Source organism: Talaromyces atroroseus (assembly GCF_001907595.1).
Source record: "Talaromyces atroroseus strain IBT 11181 chromosome Unknown scaffold_16, whole genome shotgun sequence".
Lineage (NCBI taxonomy): Eukaryota > Fungi > Ascomycota > Eurotiomycetes > Eurotiales > Trichocomaceae > Talaromyces > Talaromyces atroroseus.
In genome coordinates this window covers 291,501-305,349 of record NW_017971448.1, presented here as the reverse complement: position 1 = coordinate 305,349, position 13,849 = coordinate 291,501, and the positions used below count along the sequence as shown (strand labels likewise).

The 13,849-nt window shown below is 47.6% G+C and overlaps 6 protein-coding genes across 6 annotated transcripts; 5 read left to right on the top strand and 1 right to left on the bottom strand.

Annotated features, from left to right (window-relative positions):
- Window positions 1-138: 138 nt before the first annotated feature.
- Window positions 139-1,374, top strand: UA08_08848 (hypothetical protein; the record flags this gene model as incomplete). The annotated part of the gene is made up of 2 exons (XM_020263893.1): window positions 139-633; window positions 772-1,374. The coding sequence occupies 2 exons, from the start codon at window positions 139-141 to the stop codon at window positions 1,372-1,374; spliced, it is 1,098 nt and encodes a 365-aa protein (XP_020115996.1).
- A 373-nt stretch (window positions 1,375-1,747) lies between these two features.
- On the bottom strand, window positions 1,748-3,290 carry UA08_08847 (hypothetical protein; the record flags this gene model as incomplete). The annotated part of the gene is made up of 3 exons (XM_020263891.1): window positions 1,748-2,151; window positions 2,187-2,593; window positions 2,650-3,290. 3 exons carry the CDS (start codon window positions 3,288-3,290, stop codon window positions 1,748-1,750), a joined length of 1,452 nt encoding a protein of 483 aa, XP_020115995.1.
- A 1,063-nt stretch (window positions 3,291-4,353) lies between these two features.
- Window positions 4,354-5,164, top strand: UA08_08846 (hypothetical protein; the record flags this gene model as incomplete). The annotated part of the gene is made up of 2 exons (XM_020263890.1): window positions 4,354-4,941; window positions 4,991-5,164. The coding sequence occupies 2 exons, from the start codon at window positions 4,354-4,356 to the stop codon at window positions 5,162-5,164; spliced, it is 762 nt and encodes a 253-aa protein (XP_020116002.1).
- Window positions 5,165-5,465: 301 nt separating this feature from the next.
- On the top strand, window positions 5,466-5,823 carry UA08_08845 (hypothetical protein; the record flags this gene model as incomplete). Its single annotated transcript, XM_020263889.1, has 2 exons — window positions 5,466-5,753; window positions 5,797-5,823. 2 exons carry the CDS (start codon window positions 5,466-5,468, stop codon window positions 5,821-5,823), a joined length of 315 nt encoding a protein of 104 aa, XP_020116001.1.
- A 2,164-nt stretch (window positions 5,824-7,987) lies between these two features.
- Window positions 7,988-9,576, top strand: UA08_08844 (hypothetical protein; the record flags this gene model as incomplete). Its single annotated transcript, XM_020263888.1, has 2 exons — window positions 7,988-8,157; window positions 8,235-9,576. 2 exons carry the CDS (start codon window positions 7,988-7,990, stop codon window positions 9,574-9,576), a joined length of 1,512 nt encoding a protein of 503 aa, XP_020116004.1.
- Window positions 9,577-10,932: 1,356 nt separating this feature from the next.
- UA08_08843 (hypothetical protein) lies at window positions 10,933-13,141 on the top strand (the record flags this gene model as incomplete). Its single annotated transcript, XM_020263887.1, has 5 exons — window positions 10,933-11,034; window positions 11,193-11,361; window positions 11,433-11,576; window positions 11,672-12,318; window positions 12,398-13,141. The coding sequence occupies 5 exons, from the start codon at window positions 10,933-10,935 to the stop codon at window positions 13,139-13,141; spliced, it is 1,806 nt and encodes a 601-aa protein (XP_020116003.1).
- Between the last annotated feature and the right edge of the window lie 708 nt (window positions 13,142-13,849).

Here is a 13,849-nt window from a genome sequence, read left to right as displayed (position 1 = left end):
TGCCCCGGGTCTGTAACATGTCCAAGGAATAATTAGTGGCCAGCCAGGGTCATCGCGCTTCCTTCTTCCTCGGACCAACAACCCAGTGCGACAGAACGAAAATAACACGCTTTGAGAACTGAACGAAACAAAAGCATCATGTCCACAGAAGTCGACAGCCTCAAAATCATCATTACAGGAGGTGCCGGCTGCATTGGCTTTGCAACCATCCAAGCTCTTCTAAGCCACCACGCGAACGCATCAATCCACGTTCTCGACATCATTATTCCTTCTTTTCAGTACAGCAACAACAACATTCAATACCACAAAGTAGACATCACCAATGCATCCGCTGTAAACTCAAGCTTCCAAGCCATCAAGCCCAAAGCCATCATCCATACAGCCTCAGTCATCCCCTCTGCAGCACGGAAACAGCATTTCTCCAACGAGCGTCTATGGGACGTCAATGTGAATGGCACCAAGAACGTGCTCAACGCCGCCGAACAAGTCGGTACCGTCGAAGCGTTGGTGTATACGAGTTCGTGCGATGCCGTGAAACCGGATAGTTGGATGAATTTTGCGAATGCAAATGAGAAGGATACAGCGTATTTGATGGATGCCGAGAAATGGGACAGCGAGTATCCACGGACGAAGGTTAGTATTTCCCTTCCATCTCTCTCTCTCTCTCTCTCTCTCTCTTAAGAGTACCTGTTTCTATTGTTTGTTGTGTTTGTTGTGCGTGGTTTGTATGCTAACGACAGAAATAATATGTGGATGATATATATAAAAAAGGCCGCGGCGGAGAAACTGGTCCTCGCAGAAGAGCGCAAGATCAAGACATGCGCCATACGCACGCACGCAGTCATAGGAACTCTTGACCAGAATCTATTCCCGCTAGTAGCAACAAGCCCACGCAAAATATCGCTTGGCTCAGGGAAGAATCTCTACGACTTCAGTTCTGCCGATAACGTGGCGCAAGCGCATGTTCTAGCCATGAACAACCTACTTTCTATCGATGCCAGTGCTAAGCGGCGCGCATTCTTCGTATCGGATGGACGACCCAAGCCCTTCAGAGAACTGCAAGAGATGATCTGGCGAGTTGTTGATCGTAACGGTGACAATGATGCTGTCGCCGCGCAGGAAAAGAGTTACGGTGGATATACGGCGATTCCGGTGTGGTTGTTTGCTGGCATTCTTAGATTTATGCGCTTGTTGGGGGTCAAGACGCAAATTACGCCACAGGAGATTGGCGATGCTGTTGCTGTGCGGTATTATGATATATCAGAGGCTCGGAGCGTGTTGGGCTATGATCCGAGCAAGAAGACACTTGAGGAGTCTATAAGGGAGGCATGCCTGTGGTGGAGGCAGGGAGAGGGAGGACAGGGCCAGATATGACGGTTTTTCTTTTCCAAAAAATTTTTCTCTACTAAGTGGAACTCAGCTCGAAGTTATACCTACATACCTAGCCTAGGTAGTATCACTGGCTCGAAGCACGTATTACGTCTCTTGACCATAGGTCTGTATGATCCACTTGCAGAAGGCGTCCCAGCTTTGAACAAAGCTTTTATACGCTTCATTCCGCAAATCAAAGTCCATGCAGCTATGCTCAATGCTCCATTCCACGAGAGTACGCCAACCAAACAGGGACATGTTGTTGTTACCTACTAATGCTTGGTAAAAGTCGTGCGAGAGAGCACATGCGCTACGGGCGTCGGTCAGTTCCTAGGAAGATTTTTTTCTTCTCGCGAAGCAACATTGCAAATACGACTTACCTCCAAGAACCCGGATCATCGGAATTGATTGTGCACGGAACGCAGTTTGATAGTAGGATGGGGAGGTGGTGTGCCTTGGTCGTTGGGCAAAGGCCCAGAATCTCATTGGAGATAGGACAAGTCTCGATAGCAATGTTTCTCTCCTTACACAGCTGCATCAATAGGGGGTGCTTAGCGATACTAAAGCCATGACCAATGCGCTTTGTACCCAGCAAGATGGCGTCGTATAGATTAGAGTCGGTCTCGCCTCCATGATCCAGGGTCTCGCCTGCGTGGAAAATGAATGGAAGATCTAGTCCCATCGAGTCAGCTTTGGAGCGCATAGCGAGCAGCTCTGGAATAAAAAATGCCAACGAGTGGCCATTGTCCTCCTGGCCTTGCATATCGAATCCTATATCCCCTGTCAGAATCGATATAGCATCATCGGGGAGGTACCTAGGTAACGCATATGAGAGACCCTACCGCAGATCAAGCCCGGAAACTTCTTTTTCAACTCTAGGCAGTTGTCCATGCACCATTGCATGGCCTCTTTATCGGCCGAGCGCAAGCAGCCGTATATGACTTTTGCGCCATAAAACGTAAAGCCTGCGGACCGGATCTTCGGCACCTCTTCCTCGAGGATATCGACGAACATTTGCATCATATCGCTTTGACTATGCTGCCGTGTGCCATCATCACTGCTAATGGTGAACATGTAGCCGAGGGCAACGCGTATCTCTACATAAATGATACCTTCTCTTGCACATAGCCAAAGAATGCGGCGGAAATTCTCTCGGTATGCCGTCTCGTAACATAGCAGGGAGCGCGCCACGGATATGGACCGAATGAACTTCTTCCAGATGCTACTGTCGTTAGCATCCATATGTTGTGAGGCGATGAACACAAAACGATAACATACCCATTGACTGTTTGAGAGGGATGATACGCGTCCAGAGGCCCCAAGACCATTCGCTTGGTGATCCACGCCTCTGCCCTTTCAAGCCCACCGGGAAAGAGCCTTAAAAACTCAGAATATTCCATCCAAGATCCGGCAACATAATTTCGGCTGAAAACATTTTCAGTCTCTGTGAGGCCGCCGCGATCGTCAGGTTGAACACTGAATAGAGGTAGCGCAGAAGCAAAAAGCCCTTCTGATACCAGGGGCACATCACACTTGATGTAAAGTCTGCTTTGTTTCCGAGCGTCATCAAGCAAGAGGTATGGTGAGATCATCGAGTCGAAATGGCAATGCAGAAGCGCACCCTTCGGTGCCTTGCGCGCGATTTCATAGAGCCGACTTTTCTCAATGGCGTCGCGAGTGTGAAGGAAGCGATGGCCAGCCTCATAGCCCGATCCATCATCATGAACGCCGTAATGGTGGCGCTCCTCCCATGATTTGATATGCTGCACAATCTTTTCTACTTCTACTTCCACAGGGTTCCTTTCGGCCCTGCCTTCGTATCCTAGCTTCAGCTCGGCGCTAATCAAGGCTTCGCGAGATTTGAAATACTCCTCGGCAGAATTGAATCTCCCAGGGACTTCAAAGGGCTTATTATCCATGTTTGACGAAGTTGCAGTCTAACATATGAAGTTAAAAGAGACAGAAATGAAAATAGTTTGCGCACTAACTACCTCTTGCTACTAGGACTATGATCTATCTTAGTGGGCAGGGGAATGCGTCGGGCATACTAGTTGGCCCTGGGCCTTGATCGGACACCGAAAGGCACCGAACACCGAGCAAGAGGAAATATCTCTAGCAATGTAAATAGAGAGTAAACAGACCCCTACATGTTTCCATGAAGCTGCTCCACGTCTATGATACGTCTAAGGCTCCTTGAGGACTTTCCATATTCATAGCTTGTCTAGGTTATCCGCTATTTGGGTTTCGCTTCCTAACCATCATCGTGCTACTGGCATGATCCTCGAATTCAGCACTGCTAACTAGTTAGGGCTGCGATCCTACCCAGCACTGCCAGTTCACGTTACTTACCGGACAAAGGGAATATCACCCTCTAGACAAGGCAGAAACTTTCTGAGAAAGATAAAGCATGCAATCCAATTTCACAGCATATATTATCTAGGAAGGTCATAACTGCAAACATGCATTGACTGCCCAAGTAGGCAAAAATCACCTCTTGCCGAACATAGTAATGTGAGCCTATTCCGGTAATATTCGTATCTCCGAGATGCATTAAATAACACCGTAAGAAAACAAAACAACTTCAGAAGGTTGGGTGTGAACTAAATCTATCTGCCTAGAAAGACCAGAAATAAGGCTACATCATTACGATAATTACCTTGAAATATGATGCGTTGTAAGTGTGCGATGTAGGCATCAGCGTTTCTAGCGGGGCCGGTAGACAGTCCATCGGTCGATATAACCTGATCAAGCAAAATTGCAAAGATGGGAAATAGTCAATGTCAAAGATATAAAAGGCCATCATGAGCTCGATAAATCGTTAAATGCATAGAGAAGCTCAACTTCAATCGACAGCAGACAAAGATTTCCCAAGTGCATTGCCGCGGACGATACATTACCAGGTACCTAGCTATCTACCTGCCTAGGTATATTTATATTATATATATAACCCAATTTCATATCGTGCTCCTCAACTACGACACAATGAATGCCACGGCCGATAAACCAAAGCTCCAACGATGCGAGCGACGCTCAAGCACCAGCAGTGATAGCAGCAATAGCAGCAGTGACAGCGAGAAGGGCAACAACAACAACGACGACGACGGCGACGCACACTCCCACACACGCATCAGACGCAGCAAGATCGACACCAGCGACATCAGCGAATCAAATCTAAAACGCAGCAAAGTCGTCAACAGCACGCTAACCACCGTGCGAAGCGCAAAATGGACCAAAATCAAGAGCTCTGCCGTCACCAACGTCAACAGCATGAAAGTATGTGAGATGAAATCTGCGCATGTCGAAGATGTGGATTCACTCAGACGAGCGGTTGTCGAACGGTCTATTGTGGTTGATTGTATCAAGATTAAACGTGGAAAGATCCGGGATAGCACCGTAAGACGTGTGGTGCTTGGTCGGTCGACGTTGGATAACTGTGAGGCTGTTGACTCTGTTATTTATGGGTCAAAGTTTACTGGTATGATGCTTGTGAATGGCATATGGAAGAATGGCTCCTTGGTTGGAAAAGTGGATGAGACCAAGGAGGTGATTTTTCGACCTCTGGACAAGGCTGTATGTTATTTTACTTGATTTACCTGTCATGCCAAGCAAAACTGACCAGCATTTCTATCAGGCCGTGGGAATTTCAGAGCTCAAGTCTGGCACTGAGAAATTTTACCAAACCCCTATAAACGCTAAAGATAAGAGTGTTACCAAAGCAGATGGGGCCAAGGACTGGGAGGCTGGTTATATCGAGCCACTGCCGCGCTATGAGTCGAGATGGCTAATGCGATAATCTGTACATGAACATACCTAATATACTTAATTTGTTTTAATACATCCATGTCGACTTTCTGCTGCAGAGTCTCAGCACAAAAATAGTAGATGCAATTGTGTAGATTTGTGGCTCGGCCCGCTTGGGGGCGGGTGGCGGGAACATGTAGATCCATCGCTAGCGACCCTCCGCACGACTTCTTCTCATCCTCGTTCCACCTCTCCGTCCAAAACGGGGCAAGCTAGCTAGACACGCAATTTTGTACAATTTGGTCTAGCTTTAAAGAGCTTGATATATTGCGATCTCGAGATGCAAAATCAGCATGACTGGCTCTGCGTTGCTGGGCGAACCACCAGCGACACCTGACGATAGCCTCATCTACAAAGCGCTGGTGATTCTGAATGGCTCCGACTCCTTCCCGAACCCGACACAGTATGCGGATGCTGTCAAGCCTCCCAATGATTTTGACGGCAATTCTCAGTTGTCCGCAGACGTTGCGCTGTTGATAATCGTGGTCTTGTCTACCGCAGCTCGAGTTTGGGCTCAGCGCTATCGCAAAAAGCGCCATGTCGCATTTTGGATGTCAAACGTTTTTTTATTCCTGTCTACTGTGAGTCTGCTCCTTTTCTGTCTGTGAGATATATATTGACTAGTGCGCAGTCGGCCACAATTGCCTATGATTCAATTGTGTTTTATTTGTTCTCGCGTTCGTCATGTGCAGGCCGACATGTCAATTATTGCACCTATGAAAACTTGGGCAAAGTATATATGGTAAAAATGCTCACTTTGCCAATCGCTATGATTTTGATATCGCAAACGCGTAATATTAACGCAAATTGGGTGGCAGGTCTTGTATGTCGAGCAATCTATTTTCTATTTAGCCGTCTACAGCGCAAAGCTTTCTATTATCTGCTTGCTGCGCGGCGCTGTCGATTTTACAGTGCGATGGTGGAGACTGACAAACACCATTTTCATGGTCGTCGTGGTCATCGTGGGTATATGGTCGCTGCTGAGTACCATCTTAACCTGTATTCCTGTGCCACCCCATTACTCTCTTCTGGCGCTCGCAAAGTCAGATCCGGCCACCTTCCATTGTTTCCCTTCACAAACTCTTCAATACGTCAATCGCGGCCTTCACATAGCCACCGACTTCACCTTGTTGCTGTTCCCTTTTTTTCTGATGTTGCGGCTTCAGCTTTCCTGGACAAGAAAGGCGCTTTTCATCTTTCCATTCACGCTCGGTCTGGTAACCATCACCTGTAGTATCTTGCGCAATGTTTTTATAACATCGGTGACATCCGATCTTACTTGTTCGTCCCTTCCTGCCTCCTCTCTATCTAACTCTTTCCTAACCCATCTTCCAGGGGACATCGCTCGGGTCACAATCTGGGACTTTATAGATATCAATTTTTCAGCATTGATCACATCCGTTCCTTTCATTATGCCACTTATAGACAGATCTACGAATTGGTTTCGTCAGCGGTCTAAAGGGCAGGATTCTAGTCGCAGCAGTCACCGATTTGACATTCAGGAAGAGCAGGAACTCCTGGATCTTCGACAAAGCAATAACGGTTCTAATAGGGACAAGGAGGAGCGGTCACAAAACCCTAGTGAACATAGTGTGGAGGACACCTCTTCATATGTCGCTTATGATGGCAACGCTGAAATAAGGTTGCACAGGTAATGTTTTATTGGATCACGGCGTTGGTGCTTTGTTATTTTGGGGTTATGTCTGTATGTATACTTGAATGAGCGTACGGTTAGGTAGTACTTATGACAGAAAAGTTATGAAAGTATTGATTCTACTATATCCTGAATTAGGGTTAGCTACATTAGGTAACATTGGGGCAAATGTGCTAGCTGCATTGCACATATTCGCTACATCATTTTTCTCCTCAATCAGCCATACCTAGGTAAATGAAGGCTTCATAGAGCTTCTTCCCTCACCCCAAACCTACTACAAGCTTTGACAGTCCGAGCCCATCCAAGAGAACGACAAAGACATATCACCATTAGGTTAACTTCAGCCACATAATCATACATGTACCCCCACCCAGCCTACGCAAAATATACATTGTGCCCCGGACGATGATCTGTCGTGGTAATGCATGCAGTGGGGAGGGAGGATTACATAATTGACCCCGCCGCAATGCATTCCCCGGATTTTGTGGATCGCATTAGGCGCCTACCACATGCTACTATATGTAGTGCTGTTAGTCTATATGCTGTGCTTAATCTTATTTTTGTGCCGAGCTTAGAAGATACTGCCCTCGCGTTAATTTCGGTCTGATTATTGTTCTGCCTCCGCATATCCAAATTCTTGAAAGCTGGCTTGTAGACGGGGATGTTATGAGAGGATCTATAGGCTGTAGGATAGAAAATTAGGCAGTCCTCTGGGAGATTCAAAGCTGAACTGCCTCGTATCGCCCGTGCTCGGCTACGATCTACAGAGTCTGAAGCTTGGATTACACAGACCGCACGCAAAGCCCTCTGCCCAGAGGGAAGTACCATGGCACACTACGCGCTCACCCCCACGCCTTGTGCTCAATTACATTCAACTGCAGCTAAAGATTATCTAATAGCTGCGTATTTCCCCGCGTTTCCCCCTCATATCTGCGTCTGACCATCAACGTCGGTGTTTTGAAAGACAGTTGAGCAAGGTGGTAGGAACCATGTAAGCTACACAACCCCCACGCTGGGCGGTGTATATATATATGTTGTTCAGTTCGAAGAGCTATTAACGATCACACTTTTGGGGGTGTATTTTTTCTGACACTTTTAGGCGACTTTGTTTGCTCTATCTATTCCGCTTCGCATTCTTGGAGTGATCAACCATCATCAATCATGACCGACGACGTAGGGGTCATTCACGACCATGATGCAATGGGGGAGAAGATGGATATATCGCACGAGGAAGTCGTTCACCTTGCCCAGCTGACTCCGGAGGAAAAGGTCATCGAGACAAAGCTGCGTCGGCGTATTGACTCCACTATTCTCCCTTTCGTGATTATCGTGTACTTGATGAACTATATTGATAGGCAAGAAACGCGCCTGTATCTCAAGAAGGGACCTGGAAGACTGATTGAAATAGAAACAATTACGCTGCTGCCAAGCTCCAAGGTCTAATGACCGCGCTGAGCATGTCCGATGCGCAATACCAGACCGGCCTGTCCGTGCTTTTCGTCGCATATATATTGATGCAAGTTCCCTCAAACTTGCTCCTCAACTATGTGGGTAGGCCGTCACTATATCTCGGCTTTTTCGTCATGGCTTGGGGCTTGGTATCGGCCCTGACTAGCCAGGTCACAACCTTCGGCGGTATAGTTGCTTGTCGGTTCATTCTCGGCCTGGTCGAGGCCCCTTTCTTTGCCGGTGTCCTTTTCTACCTCTCAAGTTGGTATACGAAAAAAGAGCTCGCTTTACGGATGAGTATCTTTTATGCCGGCTCCCTCATCAGTGGTGCCTTTGGGAATCTCATCGCAGCAGGCATTTTGTCCGGCCTGGCAGGTGCTCGTGGAATGGAAGCCTGGCAGTGGTTGTATATCATTGAAGGATCCATCACGTGCTTCATCGGTTTGTTCATGGCGATATTTCTACCAGACTTTCCTGAAACATGGAGAGCCTTGACGCCGAAAATGAAGGCTGTCGCTTTGCGACGCCTGGCCATTGACGCCGCAGAGGCGGATGCCGACGAGGCCGGCGGCATGAGTCAATGGCGTGGTGCAAAGCTCGCCTTTTCTGATAAGCGTACCTACGCGTTTGCGCTAGGATATATGTGTATCAATGCCGCTACTGGTTTCCAATTCTTTTTCCCAACCCTCACCGCGACGCTGGGCTATAATAATGTCATTTCGCTCCTGCTCGTTGCTCCGCCGTATGTTTTTATGGTCATTTTCTCTCTCGGCCACAACTACTTCTCGGACAGATTCCAGAAACGCTTCGTTTTCTTCGTATATCCCATTCCCATTGCAATTGTCGGCTTCATCATTTTCATGACCACGTCTAGCTTTGGACCGCGATATTTGTCGCTTTTCCTCATGAACTTTGCATTTGCCATGATAGGGACTCTGTTTGGATGGATTGGTGGAACAATTCCTCGCCCAAGAGCAAAACGTGCTGCCGCGTATGCTTTTATCAACTCTGTGGCCAATTCGGCCAGTATCTGGACACCATATACGTACCGCTCCCAGGATGCTCCTCACTATCGCCCGGCTCTCGGCGTGTGTATCGGCATGCTGGGAATCGCATTTTTGACAGCCGCGTTCCTCTACATTGATCTTAGGTCGGAGAATAAGCGCCTGGAGCGCATTGAGAACGAGGACGCTATTCTCAGCGAGCGAGACTTGCGGCGATTGCAAAAGACAGCTGAAGTGGAAAGCATTGACATTGGGGCCGCTCGTCGGCTGCAGAAGGGTTTCCGTTATGTGTTGTAATGATTTGCTGGTAGATTTGACGATGCACGTGTTATCAACTTCACGAACCCATTTATTGTACAACTTTTGTAGTTACCTCGTAGAATCCGAGATGTAGAGCCGCTGTGGGCCTGAGGCAGGAGTGAGGAGCCTCGGCAGGCGCCGCCGGGCGACAGGCGCACCTCCGGCCGACTCTGCTCCTCCTTTTCTTTCCTGCTCTCTCTTCTTTTACGGTTCCCGCCTCTGCTCTTGGACTCATCATTGATTGATCGATATGTCCTCGATCGCCATTAGTTGCGCTGCTATGTAACGCTCGATTTGTTTTCTTCCGTGGCTGACTCCGCCAAACTATTTTGCTGCCCTACTCCGTGTCCTGCCGCGGCTTGCTAATGATCATGACTCCAAGCCACAACGGAACTCGCACTTGAGTACTCTCATTCCGTGCAAATCAATAGCCCCTCGGATGATCTTCGATTTGTCCGGATTTGGGAGAGACTGCACTGGCTAGTGGCTGGTGGGCTTTGATTTGTACCACGGCCACCAAGAATCGACAGACCGAGCGCCTAAGTAGCTTGTCAAAACGGGTCAAGAAAGTTGGCGTCTCGTTTGGAAATCGCCAAATAAGACTCTGTACCAGCGCAGGATCCCCCCGCCAGGCTCCAGCAAGCGGCCTAGGCTAGTCGAGCCAATCAATGAACCAAAGCCGTTGAGCCGTTGAGCTAATGCATAGAAATTAACGGGCAGGAATACGGAGTTGTACTCCCGTCACTGATCGCGATTCAGCTTTGACCAGAGCCCGAAACCTAAGTACTACGTGCGTACGGATCTTTGCTGGACATTGTGATGCTGACAACGGACCGATTGCAATAGTATTTCGTCAAAATTGCGCTACCTGTGTCACAATTCCAACCTGGATGTACCACCTTCCATCGGCCCACGACTCCGGACAACATACCAATGAACAGCTGCTTTGATGCCTCGCCAGTGGGGCTCCAATTGATCGACTGTCTGAGGCTAGCTGAACAGACCCGGAGGCGCTCACTACCACTTTTTTCATTATTAAATAATAAATTATTGGGAACAATTTGTACGAAGGACCGTCCAGAGGCGTACTCCGTATGGAGGGCCTAGTCTTTCAGACTAAAAAGGGTCCAGATCCAACGCCGTCTTCCAGCAAGCGAGCACTTCCGAGATCTCACATCCCAGACTACCCTTCTCAGTGGTATTCTTCGTTAATTTCTCAAAAATGGCATGATCTTTTCGATTTGCATTACAGTGCCCCCAAAAAAGGACCTCACTAGCCACCGGTCGAGATTCAGCGGCAATTAGGGCAGCAGGCGCAGCAACTGTAACCCTCCCCGGTCGCAACTGGCCGCAATGGCGGACCTAGGCCGCGGTGAGGGGCAGAAATCTAGGAGTAAGAAGTCTGTTAGCCGCCAGTCACGATCTTGTCGTATATGTCGTCTGCGAAAAGTCAGGGTGCGTTTTGCTCTTTTTCCCCCCCCCCTTGTTCTTGGTTTCTTTTCCTATGCCACTCTGTCTACACATGTAAGAAAGAAACTTTGTGACGATATACACACAACAAAAAGCAATTTCAACATGTCCTTAAGTATATGGCGTACCTGCTGACTTTTTAGTGTGATCGGGTGAGACCATGTCATGCTTGCTGTGCCTATGGACACCCATCGAAATGCGTGTACGATATTGGGTCTGATGATGAAGAGGCGCAGCCAATTACCCAAGCAGAAGAAATCCGCAATTTACGGAACGAAATCAAAGAATTGCGAAACAAAATTAATCAACATGGTAAGCCTCTTCCTCAATTTATTAGCCGAAATACACCCTCGGTTTAACAAGGTCTGAAATCGTGGAATTAGGCGGACAAGAAGCGCGTACTCGCAAATTAGCTGAATTAGAGAGGCTTTTTCAAGCAATTCGATCAGCACCAATAGACGTGGTTGATGATCTTGTTGGTGGTATTCGGGCTGATCACCACCATGTTCGTTCGAGAGCAATTGAAGGTGAGTACTCTAAGAGATCTCTTGACTACATCTAATGACACTGCTGGATTATATGTTCTGGTAACTATTGATCACCCACTGACGTTGCATGGAAGATGAGTTGCCTTTACGCATGCTCACCCCTTCAAGCCTTGATGGGATTGAAGATAAAACGGGCTACTCGTGGAACCTTGTCCGGTCAAGGCAGTCAAACGCAGGATTGAGTGACTCTCACAGTAGCAGTGGTAGCAGCAGCACTGAGAGTATAAGCGTCGAAGAAGATTGGTGTGGTCCACTGTCTCGATTTACGCCCCAGAAACCAATGTTGGACTTGTTTATTCAACGATTTGTTGATGCTTTCAGCCCTGAGGTGGATGCGAGCTCCGGTCATGCAGGAGCCCTGAGAGCCGGTGCTGAGATTCGAATATTTTCACCATTGATCTCGAGTGCTTATGACGCTGTATCATTGACTTATTTTGGTCGAAGCGTGAAAGATCCTCGCATTGAAGCTGCTGGCATGCAAATCTACCCAAAAGTTTTGCGGTCCTTACAAGAGGCATTATTAGACCCAGAGAGGAGCCGCTCTGAATCAACCTTGGTCACCGTGACGCTACTCCTGGCCTTTGAGAGTATCGAACGAACATCGGATGCGGGAGTTATTGCACACGTCCGAGGAGCAGCACAATTAATCAAGCATCGTGGGCCTGAAAATCATGTTCATGGAGTCGAACATTTGTTGTTTACAGAGTTACGACCATATTGGGTTGGTGCTTCCTCTTTCTTTTTTTTTTTAAAAGAAGAAATACAGAATGAAAACATTCGCTAACAAGTGCTTTTGTTAGGCTGGCGTGGCCCTCGCCGACCGAAAACCAAGTTTCATGGCCGATAATGTTTGGAAAACTGTCCCATGGTCGGCCGGAACTACGAAGAAAGATCTGCTGGATTACCTTGTTGATCTTGTTGTCGAGGTACCAGCTTTACTGGGTGAACACGATGATCTTATAACTGCTCAGGAGTCTCAGATTCTCGGAAGGGGTGAGCTTCGTGCGAAACAAGCACGGCTTTGGAATCGAATAAGTGACTTGACGTCGCGGTTTTTCCAATGGAAGAAAGAACATGTCGATTGTTACCCTGGTGGACCCGTGAAGGAAGCTAGGATACCGCAAGGACCCGATCCGTTTCCAGTATTTCGGTGCCGTGACCTACGCTCGATGAAAATCATAGAACCGCCGCCGCTTGTGTATCCGGACCTGAGATTGATCCAGACAATGAGTTTCTATTATGCCTCAAGATTGATTTTATCATCAATTGATGACCGGCCAGAGGGCGCGATCAGTATGGCAGAGAAATATCAGCTGGCGTGTGGGATTGCGCGCAGTCTTGAAGACTACCTCCGTCGCGCGCCAGGAAATATGATCAACCGGCTGGCTTTCTCAACACGAGTTGCATGGGAGGCGTTTCCCTCGGGCGGAGTGGAGCGTGGATTCATGGCTCAAGTGTTCAATCTAGTGGAGAAACGTCATTCATTGCGCCTCTGGGGAAGCTTCATGCCTGAATTGAGCGCCTATGCTGGCTCTAACACTTGAATCTAAGTGACGAGGAGCGGCCTACTCCAATCACTGAGAATCATGGATTAATGATGATGAGAACCACGATGAGATAATGACGACCAGCGTTTACAAAAAAATGGGAATATTTTTCTAGACATGTTTTAGTACTTGATGGAATCAATATTTTCTTTTGCAGGGAACAAAAGCATAGACACCGCTGGTGCGATGGTATCTGTATACCCAGCACTTTCCAGCCTTTACTACAATGTACATATTTCATGAGCCAATTGCACCTGTGTGATCTGAATACATATCCTGGGTAGCATTGTGTGGTGAGACCGAGACCGAGGTATCACAGAATGTTCGGGCTGTCACGTCTGGTGTTCCCTTGGTACAATAAATTTTGTACATAGCCGATCATCGCTTTAAGATTGAGCATTTATCAATACCCGAGCGGATTCATTGAATAGTTGATTAATTTATTTTTAATGGAGTCTAGGTCCGAGAAATTATTGGCTATCAGCGCACATACACGAGGATCCCTGATGGATCTATTTCGCATTGGCCTCTGCACTAGTGTTGCTAGTTCTGCGAACTCCTTAGCCTTAGCTTCAGCTTCTTGAAAATGTGATCTATATAACAGAAAAACCTTATTTATTATTGCGGGCACAGTATGAAATCGTGAGTTCTTCCTTGTTAGTTATGTCTCCTGTCTCTCGTTTATACCCACACACGTTGTATGTC